Here is a 16,353-nt window from a genome sequence, read left to right as displayed (position 1 = left end):
AAAAGAGATGCAACTTTGCAGCTCTGCTGGCCCTTTAATTTGCAGTTATTGTTTTTGTCCTTCTCCAAATCCCTCCATAATACCAATTCATGAGCTGTCAAACTGTTTTGCTTCCTTGTATGATAATTGGTCAAAAAAAGAAAACCCTCAGGGGTGAAGCAAAGCAGAACTAATTGGTCCACATGTTTGTAATCGTTTCACAATATCATGGAGTGTTTGCCCTTTCATGCGGCAGACACTGTGGACGCTGTTAATGAGATTGCTTTACAATTATTAACCAATTGACTGCTCACCTTGAAAGATTAACCATGTTGTGTGCTTAATGTGTTACATGTTGTGTGCTTTGTGGAGCCAGACCACATCTCAAGGTTGCAAAGGGAAATACCTGTAACCCTTGCGCTATCCTAGGCACTTTAACATTGGGAGTTGGGTCATCTAGACCCACTAGACAGTGCGCTGAACCTTTTTTCTTCAATTATTTGTGATCTTCACTGGTGTCCATGGATTACATGAAATCTTTCCATCTTTATCCACCTTTGTCATGGTAGGGAAAACACGTCAAAGTAAGGGTGGGGTCATCTAAGATAGCACAAGGGTTAAATCTCCAAATTATAAAAGTCTCCTCAGACTGGCGGCTCTTAACCTGCACGAGTGGCTGGGTGTCTCAACTTCCTGTAAAAGTACAAATATTGCTTTTTTAAAGATATGTTTTTTCCCTTCATTTGCCTGTTGATGCTAAGCCAAAACCAGCCTTTTTCGAGTATTTTTGTTATGAGGGTTTATTGGAAATGATGGGATGGAGGCGGTTGTGGGGGAGAGCTAACGGGTGGGGGTTATGACGTAAGAGCAGACAACAGCCTTCTTTTGTCATTGTGACTGGTCTGTGTGAGTCATCACATTTGCAAACTAAGAATCCCCCTTTCCTCGTGTGCCCACAGCATCCAGAACTGACTTTGCTGCAGCGCTTTAAGAGGATGAACAGTGTTCAGTCATGATCATGTTGTCTTTTCAGATCACCTTTTGCTGGCAGGAACTCTGTCCTGTTTGGTTTTCATCTGTAAATACCTCCTAACTATTGAGAGCAGGAATACTGTATTTTCCGCACTATAGGGCGCAACGTTAATGAATTGACTATTTGAAAACTTACTGTATGTCAAATATAAGGAGAACTTTACAGGTCAGAGATAAGTCTGTCAGTCAGAATTTAACTTCTAACCTTGTTTGCGACACATAAAAAATAGACTGAGACCGATAAAACAAACTTTGTTGTGATTTTGCTGACTCCTAACCTTATTAGGAACACGTAAAAAAAAAAAAAAAAACTGTACAAAACTGCTACATGTTGGCTGCTTTAGCATATTTACAATACCTTTATCTCCCAACCTTGTTTGCAACACGTAAAAAACTGTTACCACTAAAACAAATGTTGTGGCGACTTCGCCAACTCCCAACCTTAATCGGAACATGTAAAAAATAAACACAGTCCGACTCCATTACACATTAGCCATGTTAGCGTATTTACAATAATAACACCCAACGTTGTTTGCAACTTGTGCAAAAAACACGCCAAATTTCTGACAGTGCGTGGTGCCCCTCTCAAAATTTCTTAGATATTAGTAAACAAACCAGCATTAATCCATGCATAAGGCTTTCCAGATTATAAGGCACACTGTCGTTTTTTTAGAAAAAAATTTGGGGCTTTTAAGTGTGCTTTATAGTTTCTATGTTCACTTTGAACTCTCATAAACTTTGATAAAAGCATAATCCCAAATTTTATGGTTTGTACATTGTCTTTTTTCTAAGAAGCAATTTGATTTATTTATCTGATTTATTTTACCTGACGAGCCGGGAGAACAATGCAACGAAACAAAACAGTTGTTGGCAACCTGGAACTGACGTACCTTTGTTTCTACTAACAGGAACCCATCTGAAGCTCCTTCCTGCTGACTTGATGCCTTCATCCACTTGTGTATTCATGCACACCTTAGATTTGTCTCAGAGCACTCTCCAACAGGGCAAATTTCCTGCAGTTGATCACATTTTACATTTGCTTACTTAAGCTAACATAATCGTATCTGATCCTTGATTTTCAAACATATCCCCCTCTTTTGTCACAGAACTGTAACCTGTAACCTGATAAAAGTGTGAAACCTGCTTTCTTTTGTTGTTGCACTTACTGTGAACTATGTCGTACTCGTGTTGCATAAAGTTGTGATACTAAAAGGTCACATTGTTATTATTTCTAGGATAAGGAATCTTTAACGGACAAAACATGTCTGCTAAAAACGGTTTCTTTAAGGTTACATCCACTAAAATACAGGGCCATTGCACTTCCACGGATTTGAGGTTTTTGTGCGGCAAAAAACGGACATCTCACTTCATGATGGCTGGGAGGATATTAAAAATGATTGCTCCAGAAATGGACAGATGAGTAAATGTGTAGGTTCCCTTTGAAAAAACCCTTACCTGATCACCATCTCTTTCAAATATGTGCTGTAGATGACCCAACTTATAATGTCAAAGTGCCTAGGATAGCACAAGGGGTTAGAAATATATATTAGCAATACATCTGCCTACTACTACTGATTGTGTTTCTTATCTCAATTATCATTCTTTTAATACACATAACAAGTACATATTGGGCCAAGGATGAATGTAAATGATTGCTACAGATCACAAGTTTTCTGCCCTTCAAGGCATGCACACGCACACTTGTGCACACACGCACAGAATTCAAACACTGTTCTTACCCTTACTTGTAAATGATGTCCATGCACCTCTTCTTCTGGACAAAAATCTCTCAATCCTGCCTTCCCTCCCTACTTACGTGGTAATTAACCCTTGTGCTATCTTAGGCATTTTAACGTTGGGAGTTGGGTCATCTAGACCCCACTAGACAGTGTGCTGAACCTTTTTTCTTCAATGATTTGTGATCTTCACTGTTGTCCATGGATTCCATGAAATCTTTCCACCTTTATCCACCTTTGTCATGGTAGGGAGAACACGTCAATGTAAGGGTGGGGTCATAGGATAGCACAAGGGTTAATCAGAAAATGCACAAAATACAGAGATTATGAGGACAAAGATGATTGAAATTATTTTAAACATACAGAAATTCCATTGATTTGGGCTGCTTGGGTCGGGCACGGGGGCTGCTCCTGGGTCCTCTGGGTCCTGGCTTCGTCCTTGGCTCGCGTCTCGGGGTCCAGCGCCCGGTGGCCCCAATGGCTGCCGCCGAGTACGGCCGAGCGCGCCTGTCCTGTGGCCTGGGGGCTCTGACGCTGGGCTCGCCTATGCCTCCTGGTGCTAGAGGGGCGCCTGTAGGGGGGCCTCCTCTGCACCTGGCTGGGTGGGTGGGTGGTTGCCTTTCTGCAGATCTAGCATAAAAGTTTCACAGCTTAAAATCATTTTGTTTCAGTGCATCACTAAAAAAGCTTTATGCAGGATTGGTTCTTGTGTTTCACGCTGGCTGAATATAAAGTCAACAAGGACCAGAATTTTTCAAAATGGGCAAATACAGTGGTGGACAAAATTGTTGGTAATCCCTCAGTTAAAGAAAGAAAGTCCACAATGCTCACAGAAATGACTTGAAACGTTCAAAAGTGACAGTAAGTTAAAATTAATTGAAAATTAAATAATCAAAATCAGCCATTACTTTTGAATTGTTGATTACCAGAATTACTTGACCATTAAGAGGTTGGATTGGGGGTGTGTGTGTGTGGGGGGGGGGGGGGGTGTTAAACCACCAAATGGTTTCAGCACTCAGAACAGACTTTAAACACCCAGACAACTGATCAAACTAATCAACTGACTTGCTGGTTTTTTTTTCTGAAAACACAGCGCAGAACATTTATTTGGGTTTATGTCAAATTAATTAAGGGTTAAAGGACTAATCTGTGTCCCTGACACACTGCACGTTATTTAAATAGCTCTGATTAAAATGCTAACTTCTGATTTGTCCTGCAAAAACACCAAAGTGCCAGTAAAATAAAGTATTTTTTTCTTAAGTGAATATCCCTCTGTGTGGGATCAAAAGTCATTTTATTTACCTGGAAAGAGATGAAGGCAGATTAACTGTGCCCCGTGACTCAGAACACAAACTAAATTAGCTTAGAAATAGAAATTTCTTCAATGATTTATGATCTTCACTGGTGTCCATGGATTACATGAAATCTTTACACCTTTATCCACCTTTGTCATAGCTTAGAAAATGTTGCTTTTTTTTTTTTAAACCTCTTAGTAACAACTCAGTGTCTTCCTGACAACCTTTTTTTGGGTTTCTTGAAGGTTGACTGACATCCATGATGACACAGGAAGCTTTAGCTCTTGAAGAAATGTTTTTTTTTCTGGTCTCTTTTCTGTTCCCTGGTAGATACCAAGTTGCCATGAAAAGGCTTTAGAGATAGATGAAGGAGGTATTCTCTCGGTCTCCTTTAGCCATCACACTTCAAAGCCTGTCCATCACAATGACGCTATTTGTTCCTTAATTATAAGGAGAGAGGTGGTGGTGGTGGTGGGGGGGGGGGGGGTTTGAAGAGAAAGAGGAGGGAAACTTAAAATTAGTGGAAGATGGACCTGCAACTTTTCAGAGGCCAATAAGAAAGGGTGTGTTTGTGGAGCACGTGAAGGCCTGACTCTTCAAAGAAATCCGGTTCAATCAGGACTAAAATTAACTTTTGTTAAAAGTAGTTAAACAAAAATGAAGCTCTGAGATAGAATCAATCAGCAAACTGAGAAGTGTTTTTGCAGAACAAACAGGAGAGTCACATTTAACACTGAAATTACACAAGCAGCAGATACGCACAATTTCTTACATCTTCTGTATAAAAAAAAAAAAAAAGCTATGAGCCAAAGAAAAACAACCAAGAAAAAAACCCCATACCGTGATCCTTCCTTTACCAAACTTGCATCTTAATTCAGAAAGATAAAGTTCCACTGGCGTCATGGAAACAGAGACTTTGGTGGAAGAGTTCTTAGCTTTTTAGAGTTGCCAGTATGAATCAGCAGCAAAAATTCTGCATAAACCTTTAAAGAAACACAAAACTCTATTCTTTTTGTTTCCCTCATCAACATTTATCGTCAGCATGTTGCCTTATGTTTTGTGTTAATCCATCCATCCATCCATCCCTCTTCTTCCACTCATCCGGGTCCAGGTTACGGGGGCAGCAGTCTAAGTTAAGATGCCCAGACTTCCCTCGCCCCAGCCACTTCCTCCAGCTCCTCTGGGGGGACGCTGAGGCGTTCTCAGGCCAGTCGAGAGACATAGTCTCTCCAGCGTATCCTGGGTCTTCCCCGGGGGCTCCACCCAATGGGACATCCCTGAAACACCTCCCTAGGGAGGCATCCAGGAGGCATCCAGACCAGATGCCAAAGCCACCTCAACTGGCTCCTCTCAATGTGGAGGAGCAGAGGATCTACTCCAAGCTCCGAGCTCACCCCATCTCTGAGGCGGGTGCCCAGCCACCCAATGGAAGGTGGGAAGGTTTGTTAATCATGTATCTAAATGTAAAGTTCCATTAAAAAAACAAGACATCAAAAAGAAAAAACATAAGAATAACCCGTTGAGCAAAGAAAGGCTTTGTGAAGTTTTTTGGGACACATTTTTTGGTGATTTTGTGAGCAATTCACTCCACTCCAAAAGTTTGAGGCCCAGAGGACTCCTTCAGGCATTTAAAGGTTAGACATTATTTCACCCACAAAATTAGAATTCCATCTAAAAACAGCACTAATTCTTGCAAACATTTACACTTTTAACCAAATTAAAGTCACCAACTAAAATTATCTCAAGGTTATAAAAAATTATGATGCAAGAAGGAGGGCAAAATCCATGTGATGTTAAAAAAAAAATGGAGTTTAAAATTGCAGAAGAAGAATTGGAAAGGTCATGTCAGGTGTGATGGGTCACAACCGGGTCAAATTCTTGGTGTGATGTTTGCTGGTAAAACCTCCTGAGACTTTTCATCACTCTAGCTCAGCATCTGAGCAGTGGAGATGCATGCTGGACATGTAGAAGCAAAGGGGTCAACCACTTCCATGAATGCTGGAACTGTTCAGCTGTTCACAAATACTGGGTTGAAATTCACAAACATCTGCAGAACATCTTTAGGGTTAGTTTTCCATGAAGCTTCGTATCTTTGTAAATGAATTGTGGAGGGATTTAACAATGTGGATAAAAAGCTATTATACATTCTGATGGCAGCATGTAAAAAAGGCTGGTACAAAAAGAATGGTACAAACAGGAACCACCAACAATACAGGAATGGATCACTATTACTCACTATGATGGAAAAACTTTCATTCTCAATTCAAAATTCAGACAGAAAAACTGTTAAAATGAAGTCAAAATAGAGAAAATAGGTTAAATCTTTTCAGACAAATGTTTTGTAAAAGTCTACCGTATATTGACGAGTTCTGCTAACAGGTGCAATGTGTTTCTTTCTTTTCTCCTTTTTTTCCTTCCACTTTTCAAGTTGCTTTTTGGTTTTGGTATAAGGCATAACCAATGTAAATTTTGCACTATAAAGCTGAATGTGATTTGCCTTCTCAAGAAAAATAAAATAAATACATACAGCAATAAAAAAACAACAACGTGGAAATGCAAGCTTTCCCCCATGCTTTGACTCTTTTCAGTCTTTGTGTTTGTTAGCACAGCTGGAGGAGCGACTGAACCGACACACGTTTAAGGCCATCATCCTTAAACCATCTTAAAGCCATCCTGAGTCCTTAGACGCTTCTAGAGGCCCTGAGCAAATGTACTCTGCTGATTAGCCACTTTCTTTGAAGGAAAGTTCCCTCAATCTTCAGCGTTGGCTCATCTTGCTCACACCAAGTTCTCTGTGTGCATGTTGTATAAAGAAAGTTGTTGTGTTGATAATAAATCCTTTAAATCCTTTGTTACATCTTCATTTCTCACCCGCATGACTGTCAGGAAAATTGGTTTGATGTCAGTTGGCAAACCACTGTTGACTTTTTAGGGGAGTCAGCAAAGGACCCATATCATGCAAAATCTAATTTTTGAGCTTTTAAATGTATTATAATGTTTCTTTTTTCTTGAAAAGAAACCCCAAAGGGGTATTTCCATTCACACATTTCTGAGTATTCCTGTAACCCTTGTGCTATCCTAGGCACATTAACCCTTGTGCTATCCTAGGCACTTTAGCATTGGGGGTTGGATCATTTAGACCCACTAGACAGTGCGCTGAACCTTTTTTCTTCAATGATTTGTGATCTTCACTGGTGTCCATGAAATCTTTCCACCTTTATCCACCTTTGTCATGGTAGGGAGAACACGTCAATGTAAGGGTGGGGTCATCTAAGATGGCACAAGGGTTAAAAAATCTGCACTCTGAGCATGAGCCCCTCCCAATCCAAAAGAAACGAGCGGGTTCTAACGAGCTGACGTAGACCAATGAGAACAGCCCCTTCCGGGTAGAATCTGTGTTGCCAGCACCGCCCCCAGGCTGACACTCACACACACTTTCTCCATGGAGCTAGTGGTGTTTGGCAAAAATGCTTTCCTTTTAAATGCACTATATGCACATCCCTCTTTGCAAAAGGTTGGTTGCTGTTTTTTTTTGTGGGCGAATCAGACACACTGCTGAGGCCAACTCTAGGATGACGTCATGAAATGGGCGGCACCCATAAGGCCTGAAAGGCGGAGCCTCAGAGATTGAGTCTTCTTACGTCCGTGTTGGAAAAGAACTCAGGAAGATAACTAAAATTTATTTTTTTAAGTCTTCTTTGTGCTGAAGGTAATATATTATCATATACATGGATATTATTTACCATAAGAGGCTCACGAATAGCATGATATAGGCCCTTTAAAGAATTTAACTGAACGGTTCTTTAAGTGTTGAAGGCTGCAGATTCCTGATCTTATGAGTTTAAAATCTGTAGAAGAAGCCATTTTTAAAAAAGCATACATTTTATTGTTTTACTAGAACACATTCTTCATATCAATGATGACACTTTCAAGCAACACAACTTCTTATACACTTAAAGGGCATAAGTCTTGAATAACGTCATGCTTCACACATGGGTTTGCATTCTGTATAAACTTTGCATTATATAAATAACAAGAAATGTTTGTCTCAAATCAATATAAAACATACAGTACATGTATAAATGTGTACAATGACAGCATAACAATTTAACTTGATGCTCAATGAAACAACAACAAAAAAACAGAATTTTACGGATTCTGCCAGGAAATTATGCCGATTTCTCGCCAGAATAAAGTAGAAGTTCGTCTGAATGCACAGGGCAACCATGCAAAATGTAATTCAGTCAATAACATTCAGTGCATGTGAGATACAAGCCACGAACGCACTCCAATCATCTCAGTTTGTGTGTAGGAATCTGGCAGACTGGCTTTGAGACTCCAAAAGGTGTAGTTCATACTAAACATCTGATACATGATGCTTGTGAAACAGCTCTGCAGTTGCTTTTTCCTGTATCCCTGTGAAGCTGAACTGTCAGCCTCTATGTGACTCGGCTCATCTTCAGCCGTGTGAGCACAGAGGCTGCAGCTTTCTCTCAGAACATCCTGCAGGAGTTCGTCATGGATTTGCTGGCTGGTGTTTCCAGCAGACAGTGACTGTCCGTCCTGCTCCCAGCTGTTTAACTAACAGCTTTCCTTTGAAGGAAAAGCCAAATACTGACTCCTTTGACCGCTGGCGTTGAAACGCACTTTTGTGACTCAGCTGGATTATTTATAACTCCGTGCTCTGGTAAAAATGTACTCTGCGCTGGTCATGGAGCCTGCTTTGGCACTCGGGAGTGCAGACCACTGTGGCATTCGCTGAAACTAAATTTGCCTGACATTGGACAAGGTGGATAAGGTTTAATGAGTACTTTAGTCATGTGTTTGGTGTCTTGCTGTTTGATTGAAGGCTAGAAAAGGTGATGGCATGACTAAGGGATTTTGCTGTCCTCAGTGTTTGGTAACCTGTTTCATGGAACATTCATAATGCTGAAATATGTTTTACTGCTCCACTATTCATGCATGAATGCTGATCATACCCTTACAGCACCTTTCATAAGGTCGTCCTGGGACACCTTTGTCATTTGTGACACAAGGGAAGACCACCGGGTGGTGGTGATGGAGGGGGCCAGGTGATTCCTGCACTGAAACGGGGTCTATCATCTTACCAACCATGCAATAAACACTTTAGAAACAAGGCTCGGCTGAGGATTGATGCAAAACGTTTTGGAGTCTCTGAAGGTCGCAGTGCATTTGAGGGCGCCTCGCTCTAGTTGGGTTGGGACAGTTCGAGCACCAAGGCGAGGGCCACCATGAGGAGGGAGGAGCTGATCAAAACCGCTGCGCCCGCTGAGCGGAAGACAACCCGACCATTCAAGGGCTGGAGTGGCCTGAAATTCTTCACCAGGGGCTTCCCGTTTTGGAACCGAAGCTCAGAGAAAGCCTTCAGCTGAAGGAGCAGAGCAAACACAAGTGAGGTTCTGAAGGTTTTGCGTGGATAGAACCATCCAAAAGCTGCTCTTTTTTCTGAGGTTTAAAAAAAAAAACCACATCAGGTGGGATTCTCAAGTGTCTCTGCAGTGCTAACCTGATTCATGCTCAAAGGTATGGGGTTCTCGAACACGGTCCAAACAACAGACTCGCTGCAGTCGGGGGTGGTCAGGGAACCACGGTAACGGAAGTAGGAGGTCATATTATGCTCAGGGGGGATCAATTCAGCCAAGGCGATGGGGGACAGAGTAGTGTTTCCATCTGAAAACAAAAAAAAACAATAAGTCAGAGGGAAACTTACTGAAATGGACCATGGGTGCAGAACTTTATACCCACGTGCAGATTTGATGTTTCTCAGTGCGTTGATGAGCGTCTCATACTTTCGGTTTGGGCTGTTGGACATCTTAAAATAGCAAAACACATATTATAATTTACAAACCTGCTTCAAGATGCTGGTCTGAGGAAAAACGTCAACCAGGTACCTCATAGAAAAACCCTAGAACTGCTACTCCCTCTCTATCCCTCAGAGCCGTCGGCAGGTCATTATATTGGCTCTTCATGTGAACGATGTGCAGCTGAGGAGACAAAAGAACAGCTGTTACCTGCCATCATTTTATACAAACTCAGGCTTGATTCATCACAAACACCAACATTTTGACAGTTTTTAGGGTTTAGAATAGTTCTAAAGCTACGTTCACACTGCCCTGGGAAATGCCTGTTCAGGAGACCACTTGCAACGAAAAGTTACGTAAACTCATGTAAATGTGTGTTTTAGGCATCCACGTCCAATACTCTCGCGTTCAAATGTAGCTATGCAAGTTTCTAAGACCGTCTTTGAGCTCTAAGTACAAAATGCAATATGCGTGGCCATTGACTGCACGTTGAAAGTTAAATCAGGTTGAACGTTGACCAATCAGGGACCTGGATTTGGTAGTGCTGTATGGATGGCATCACTTTTCATTCACCGAAGTGCCAACTGTTCGAAAATGGATCATATAGGGGAAATGAATAATGGTGGTTTGTGCCTGGACAGGGTCTTTCATACATTGCAGCAAGATTCGCTAGTTTTGCGCCGCTTTGACATTTCACACCAGGCCTCTTCCAGCTGTAGGTGGCAGACATGAGCTAGTAAAGAGTAGAAAAAGAAGAAGAACACCTCCCTGCTGGTCCAGTGTGGGCTAAACGTGGATTCAAGAACCCACGTTTAGCAAACATGCCTGCAGTGTGAACGTAGCATTATATTTGTGCAGGTCTCATCAGTGCACTCAGTCCACAATTCACCTCCATGGGATACTGCTCCCCGTCAATGGTGTGTTCGGATCCTGGACCTCCATTGCTGCCCCAGTGCAGATGGAACTGCACTGCTTTGTAAGTGGTTGAAAGACCCCCACCTGAGATGGTGCTGGGATGAGAAATTCCAATTTGGACTGGAACATATACAAGCATGGAAAGCTCACACCACAGTATGTAATTGCGGACAGACGTGGCTAACAACTCTTCTCACCGGAATGGCCGTTGTTTTTGATCAAGCCTCTGAATATGTGTTGGTAGTTCTGGAATTTGAGAGGAGTCAGACGGTCATCTTTCACTGTCTTTCTGGTGACGATGTTGATGGGTGACTGGTCTCTTCCAGCACAGTTCTTGCTGGCGTGGTCCCAGTTTTCTGGTACTGAAACAATAAATTCAATTAATCACAAATGGGGATGATGGCTTTCATTAGGGTTGTGGAGCAAGTACAGGGGAAGGACTTCAAAACTCTTATGTACAAAACCTGCATCCATTGAACTGCCATTAAAAAGTTAAACATGTTGAACTTGACCCACTCAGGGACTTGGATTTGGTAGTGACATATGGATGGCGTCCCTTTTCATTCATGGAAGTTCCAACCATTAAACATTGATCATAGAGAAAAATAATATGTAATGGTTTGGCCAGAATTCTGTTGCCCAAGTCTTTCATTTATCACAGCAAAATTTGCAAGAATGGCACCTGTCAAGGTTATATTCCTGAAAACACAAGACAGTATTAAAGGAAACAGACACCAAGAGCCAGGTATGATTTCTTCCGAGGAGAGCTGGAAACAGACAACCCTTCTGCTCCACACCGCTCTTCCTAAGGGTGACTGTTCCAGCCTCGCATTTTTATTTAGGTGTCCCCAGTTGCATGGTAAGTGAATTATCTTTACGTCACAAGGTGGTTGAAAATTATTTTCTGCTGTAATCATAGGAAGTTCTGTCTTTCATGATCAAATTATGTCATATTCCACACACTTCTCTCCTTACTGCTGAAGTGATCACTTTTCTGAAATGGCACACGGAAAGATCCTAACACAAACAACTTTAATTGTGTAATGGCAGAACATAAAAACCATCTTAAAAAAAAGAAGTTCGAATACTAAAGAAAATATATACATTCAACAGCACCGCTTCGACATTTCACACCACACCTCTTGCAACTTCAGGTAGTGGACATGCAGTAGTATTGGCTAGCGACTGTCCAGTGTGAACCCCATGGGCTAAACGCGTTCAATGATCATGATGATCATGGTCGTCAGATGCCCAGTGTGAATGTAAATGCCACCATGACTCAACTTCAAGACAAAAGTCACTGGGATGAACCAGTTTTCAGAGGTTTCTGGAATGGTGTTCCACATGTATCCACCCTTGCTCCACTACTCTTCTCCATCTTCCAAATATTTATAAAAATAATCTAACGCAGCAACAAAATGAGGTTCAATACTTGATCTGATCTTTTTTTTTCATTTTTTGACCTTTCTAAATGTTACTTTTAGTCACCAAGAAAATCTCAAAGTTCTAAAATTATTCTATATTTTTTACATTTTATTTCTATTTTCAACATACAGTAGCTTTGTTGATTTATAATCCACAAGGACTTGGTGCTTAAAGAAAGTTTGCAAGACCTAACACCTTGCAAGTTTTCTCTTTGTGTCAAGCAACTCAGCTGCAGATTTTAAGGTCAAGTTGGGGTTGATGTAATCTGAATATAAATGTTTGCTACTGATTTTCTGGGGTAAGTTTCCAGAAATGATTCTAAAGCTGCAGAAAACAGAGAAACGTGTTTCAATCCTACCATTGCATTGATGATCACAGGAAAACTCGGACTGGTAGCACCAATCTGAAACAGAGAAGCATTTGATTTTTTAAGGCTGTGATGAAAAAAAAAGTTTTCATTCATTTTCAGATTTAAACAGACCCCCGGGTGACATCAGCATGCATGCATTCACAGCATAATGGGTGTAATTTCTCTGAGTACACATCCTGGAAGGGGGGCATCCGCATCATCAACATTTGGTCCAATATTTTTTAAACAAGTCCTTGTGTTCATTGTTTATTTTTTTCAAATGTAAGCAGAGTATTGTTGTCTTATTAGTTGGGACAAACAGTTATTCACAGCCTCAAAAATAATAAATTCTCCATTTACACAGGAATTGTCATTCTTTTCCTAAACATTTCCATCTGTGATTTATTTTATCCTGTCATCAAAGTGGCCAGAGTCAATCTTTAGCATCAGTAAACCCCTCCCTCCTTCCATGACGGGAGGGGGGGTTAGTATTTATAAATTGGTTTCCATGTTTCCACTTTCCCCCGATAGATAAAACTGGGCTGTTGTGTCACAAATAAAACATTTGTTCACATGACCAGGAAGATGCTTCCTATAGAAACTCTAAGGTAAATGGGTGGCACAAAAAGAATCCTTTAAAATTAGTATTTGCCGAAAAAAGTATAGTTTTGGTCCATTTTTTATTCATAAAAGTAATGTAAAAACATACAAACCAAGTAAAACGTGAATTTGGACTTTTAGGCAAAAACAGAACAGAATCCTGTCATGGCATCTCATTTCATACAAATTTTTGTTTGCTTTATATTGTCGGTAGAAACTCAATCTTAATTTTTAACGAAAAATCGTTTACATGCCTCAAATGAGTTTTTAAAAATCTCAGCCAGTCAGATTTCTGTCCGCACAAATTTCCACCAATCAGAGCTAAGCTTTGCGGCGGTGGAGGGTGAACGCGATGAATGACTTGTTGTGGATGTGAGGGAAAACTGAGCCGTGAGGAGCGCACGCGGACAACAAGCAAGCCCCGTCTGATGAATGTGATCGCGAACAACGCACGGGTGCACGCACACCAGCGCGCGCTCACAATAATCATCCAAACCGTTGTTGTGCGTAAAAAAAGGGAATTTTGGAAAGAAAACATTTTTTAGGTTTCGCCACATCATTGAGACGTGAAGACAACCCCGAACCCCAACCTAACCACAATGCACCCACGGTTTGTCTGCCTCAGGTTCCACGCTCGTTTGTGCGTGACGCGACTCTGCGGCATGGAGGACGCGAGCGCACAGTGGGCCGGCTGTGTGTGGATCTGAGCAGGTGCACTGCAGAGGTGGTGCTTTGAGGGTTGGGGTGCTCCGAGGTACCCGCAGCCTAAATTCTTCAGGAGAGCATAGAAAGAGGTAACCAACATGTTGGAGATGTCGGCCGGGGCAAGTGCGCATGATGGAGACGCGTAGGCTGCGCGCGTTCTGGTGCGCAGAGAAGGGGTGTTTGTGTGGGCTAATACCTTTGCTCTTTACCCTTTACTTTAACCAGAAAACATTATTTTCTTAAGCTTTTTTCCTGACTATCTTTCTTCAAAGCCTCTGATATAAATTCCGACATTTTAACTTTTATTTTAGATCACTAATCTGCGGCATAAATTGTACTTGTTTTCATTTTTTATCTCACTGAGTCTTAATTTGGTTCAGTCTATTTTGATTTTAACAATAGCCCAACATCACGGACTGAATTGGAGACAGATTCATCCTTTGATGGTTTTTAGGACGCACAGACAATTAAAACCAAAAGCTGAATAATGGCGCATTTCTGAAACCTGACATCCCATTTTGTCACATTTTTAACAGTTTCTCAAATGTACAGACACCACCAAAGGTGAATATGAACAGGAATGTCCTCCACTTACCCCCCGATCCCGCGCACAGCGTCCACGCGCACGCCAGGTACAAGATCAGCAGCTGGTGCATGTTGGAGCGGCTCCGGCTCGACGCACAGAAGCAGACACACAAAGCTCGATTATATTCTGATGCGATCACATTCCTGCGTGGGGTCTTATACCTACATATCAGCACACAGAGGGAGGAAAGACAGCCTGGCCCCTCCTACTCCAGTTATCGCCTCTATAAAGTCCGTGTAGGTGAGGATGGGGCTCTCAATGGGCTCCTAGAGCGCAGGGGCCCCGGAACAACTCAATCAGGTTTGTCATGCTGTTTTGAGACAAAGGCTTGGAGGGGTTTGGAAATGAGCGAGATTTATTTATAAAAGGAGTCCCACAGGTAAGAAAAAGACAATTGGGCAACAGCTAAAGCTCCTTTATCGTCGTAGTGGGACTTTTTGATCAAAGACATGAAATCGGACTTTTAGAATTACATTTGAAAAGATCATTTCATTTAAAACTACCCACATTTTTTCACACTAAATGACTGAAAAGTGTGTTTCACTGAGAAGAAGCAAAGGTGTCAGACAAAGATTGGAACATCAAGTGCTGACTTTAATTATTCTTTTTAATTATTTTTATTGTCAATAAACTTTTGTAAAGTAAAAAAAAAAGATCTCCATAACAGCAAGAGAGGCTGGCATCAGGATTCTGCACCATATTGAATTAAAACCCAATTTCAGCCCTTTACCATCGATCCTCAAAACTGTTCATGGTTTTAGAGAAGCACAAACTTATACCCGAGTTATAACATTGACTTGTGTATTTGCTTCAGGTTTGAGTTCATTCCAAACTTTGACCCTTTTTAAAAGTCTCCCATAGGCCCAGCTAAAAAAAAAATGCTGACATGTCAAAGTTCCTAATACGTGCCTTTAACTTTTAAACCCAGAAAAAATTTGAGCTGTCACTTTTATTTTTTTTCACCGTGTAGAACCTTCAATTATTCATCTTGCTGAGTGAGAACAGATCAGCAGAAATTTCCCCCCCAAAAAAAAAGAAAAAAGGAAAACCTTGAGTTACCTCTTGAAAACTTTGATCAAATTTAATGGAGCAGCTGGGATGTAAAAAAAAAAAGGAAGAAATATAGATTCCAATATGGAGTTTTTTACATTTTACCATTTCTGCTCGTTTCAAATAACCATTTTTTTTATCTTGGTAAGTTCCTGAGTTTTTTTTTCCAAGGACTTTTAAAGTTTTTAGGAGGCTGGTTTTGCCCTCATCTGCAGTTCTCTTCATACCTGATCACTCAGAGCAGATTTGAAACTGTTTCCTGCAAAGTTTTCCGTCTTGTGTGAGGCATGAACATTGGTTAATGCTTGGAGGTGGTTGACTTTTCCTGCTTGAATCATTCATAGGTCAGTGTCAAGGGCTGAACAAGCACAAATACTCCCTCAGGTAAAAGCAGTGAACTTGGAGTGACTGACTTTGGAAGAAAAAAAAAAGCAACACTTGAAAGCAACACTTAATTACTGTGAGAAATTAGGTTTTCATAATAAAACAATCAAATCAGCATTTCAAAGGCTCATTTCCATCAGGGGTCAGTGTGAACAAATCTACTTAAGGGGGAAATAAAGTAAGGAGAAAAACTGTGGATTGATTCTCTTGATAGAAGAGCGCCACCTAGTGGACAAACACTAGAGTTACTAAGCCCATCCTTTACAGACCCAGTCAAATGAAAATTTAATGTGCTTGTGGCATTTTTCCCCATGGAGGAAATAAAGAAAATTAAGCTTAAAATTGTGTTTGTGCATTTCTTTATTCAAATCGTTGTGAATCAGGAGCAGAAAAAGTTTCCTGACAGCCACAAGCTCCCTGCTCCACTCCATTCTGATACATCCTATTGTAGACGACTAGCTGCATGTACGGGTTT

General features: G+C 41.1%; 1 protein-coding gene across 1 annotated transcript; it reads right to left on the bottom strand.

The window, feature by feature from the left end:
- Positions 1–7,905: 7,905 nt before the first annotated feature.
- Positions 7,906–14,678, bottom strand: ca4a (carbonic anhydrase IV a). Its single transcript, XM_004076698.4, has 8 exons — positions 14,454–14,678; positions 12,563–12,607; positions 10,977–11,141; positions 10,754–10,899; positions 9,955–10,047; positions 9,809–9,875; positions 9,570–9,733; positions 7,906–9,431 (listed from the first exon to the last, which is right to left on the bottom strand). The coding sequence occupies exons 1-8, from the start codon at positions 14,512–14,514 to the stop codon at positions 9,252–9,254; spliced, it is 921 nt and encodes a 306-aa protein (XP_004076746.1). The 5' UTR covers positions 14,515–14,678; the 3' UTR covers positions 7,906–9,251.
- Positions 14,679–16,353: the final 1,675 nt, after the last annotated feature.

Source organism: Oryzias latipes, chromosome 14 (assembly GCF_053564925.1).
Source record: "Oryzias latipes strain Hd-rR chromosome 14, Olatipes_Hd-rR_3.1".
NCBI classification, from domain to species: Eukaryota; Metazoa; Chordata; class Actinopteri; order Beloniformes; family Adrianichthyidae; genus Oryzias; species Oryzias latipes.
Note: the sequence above shows the minus strand (reverse complement) of the source record. Positions and strands in the feature narration are given on the sequence as shown.

Coding starts and splice junctions, on each gene's coding strand:
- ca4a (XM_004076698.4), bottom strand. CDS start 14,514: ATGCACCAGCTGCTGATCTTGTACCTGGCGTGCGCGTGGACGCTGTGC. Junction 9,734..9,808: donor GAGAAACATCAAATCTGCAC/GTGGGTATAAAG, acceptor TTTTGTTTTCAG/ATGGAAACACTACTCTGTCC. Junction 9,432..9,569: donor TACCTTTGAGCATGAATCAG/GTTAGCACTGCA, acceptor CTGCTCCTTCAG/CTGAAGGCTTTCTCTGAGCT.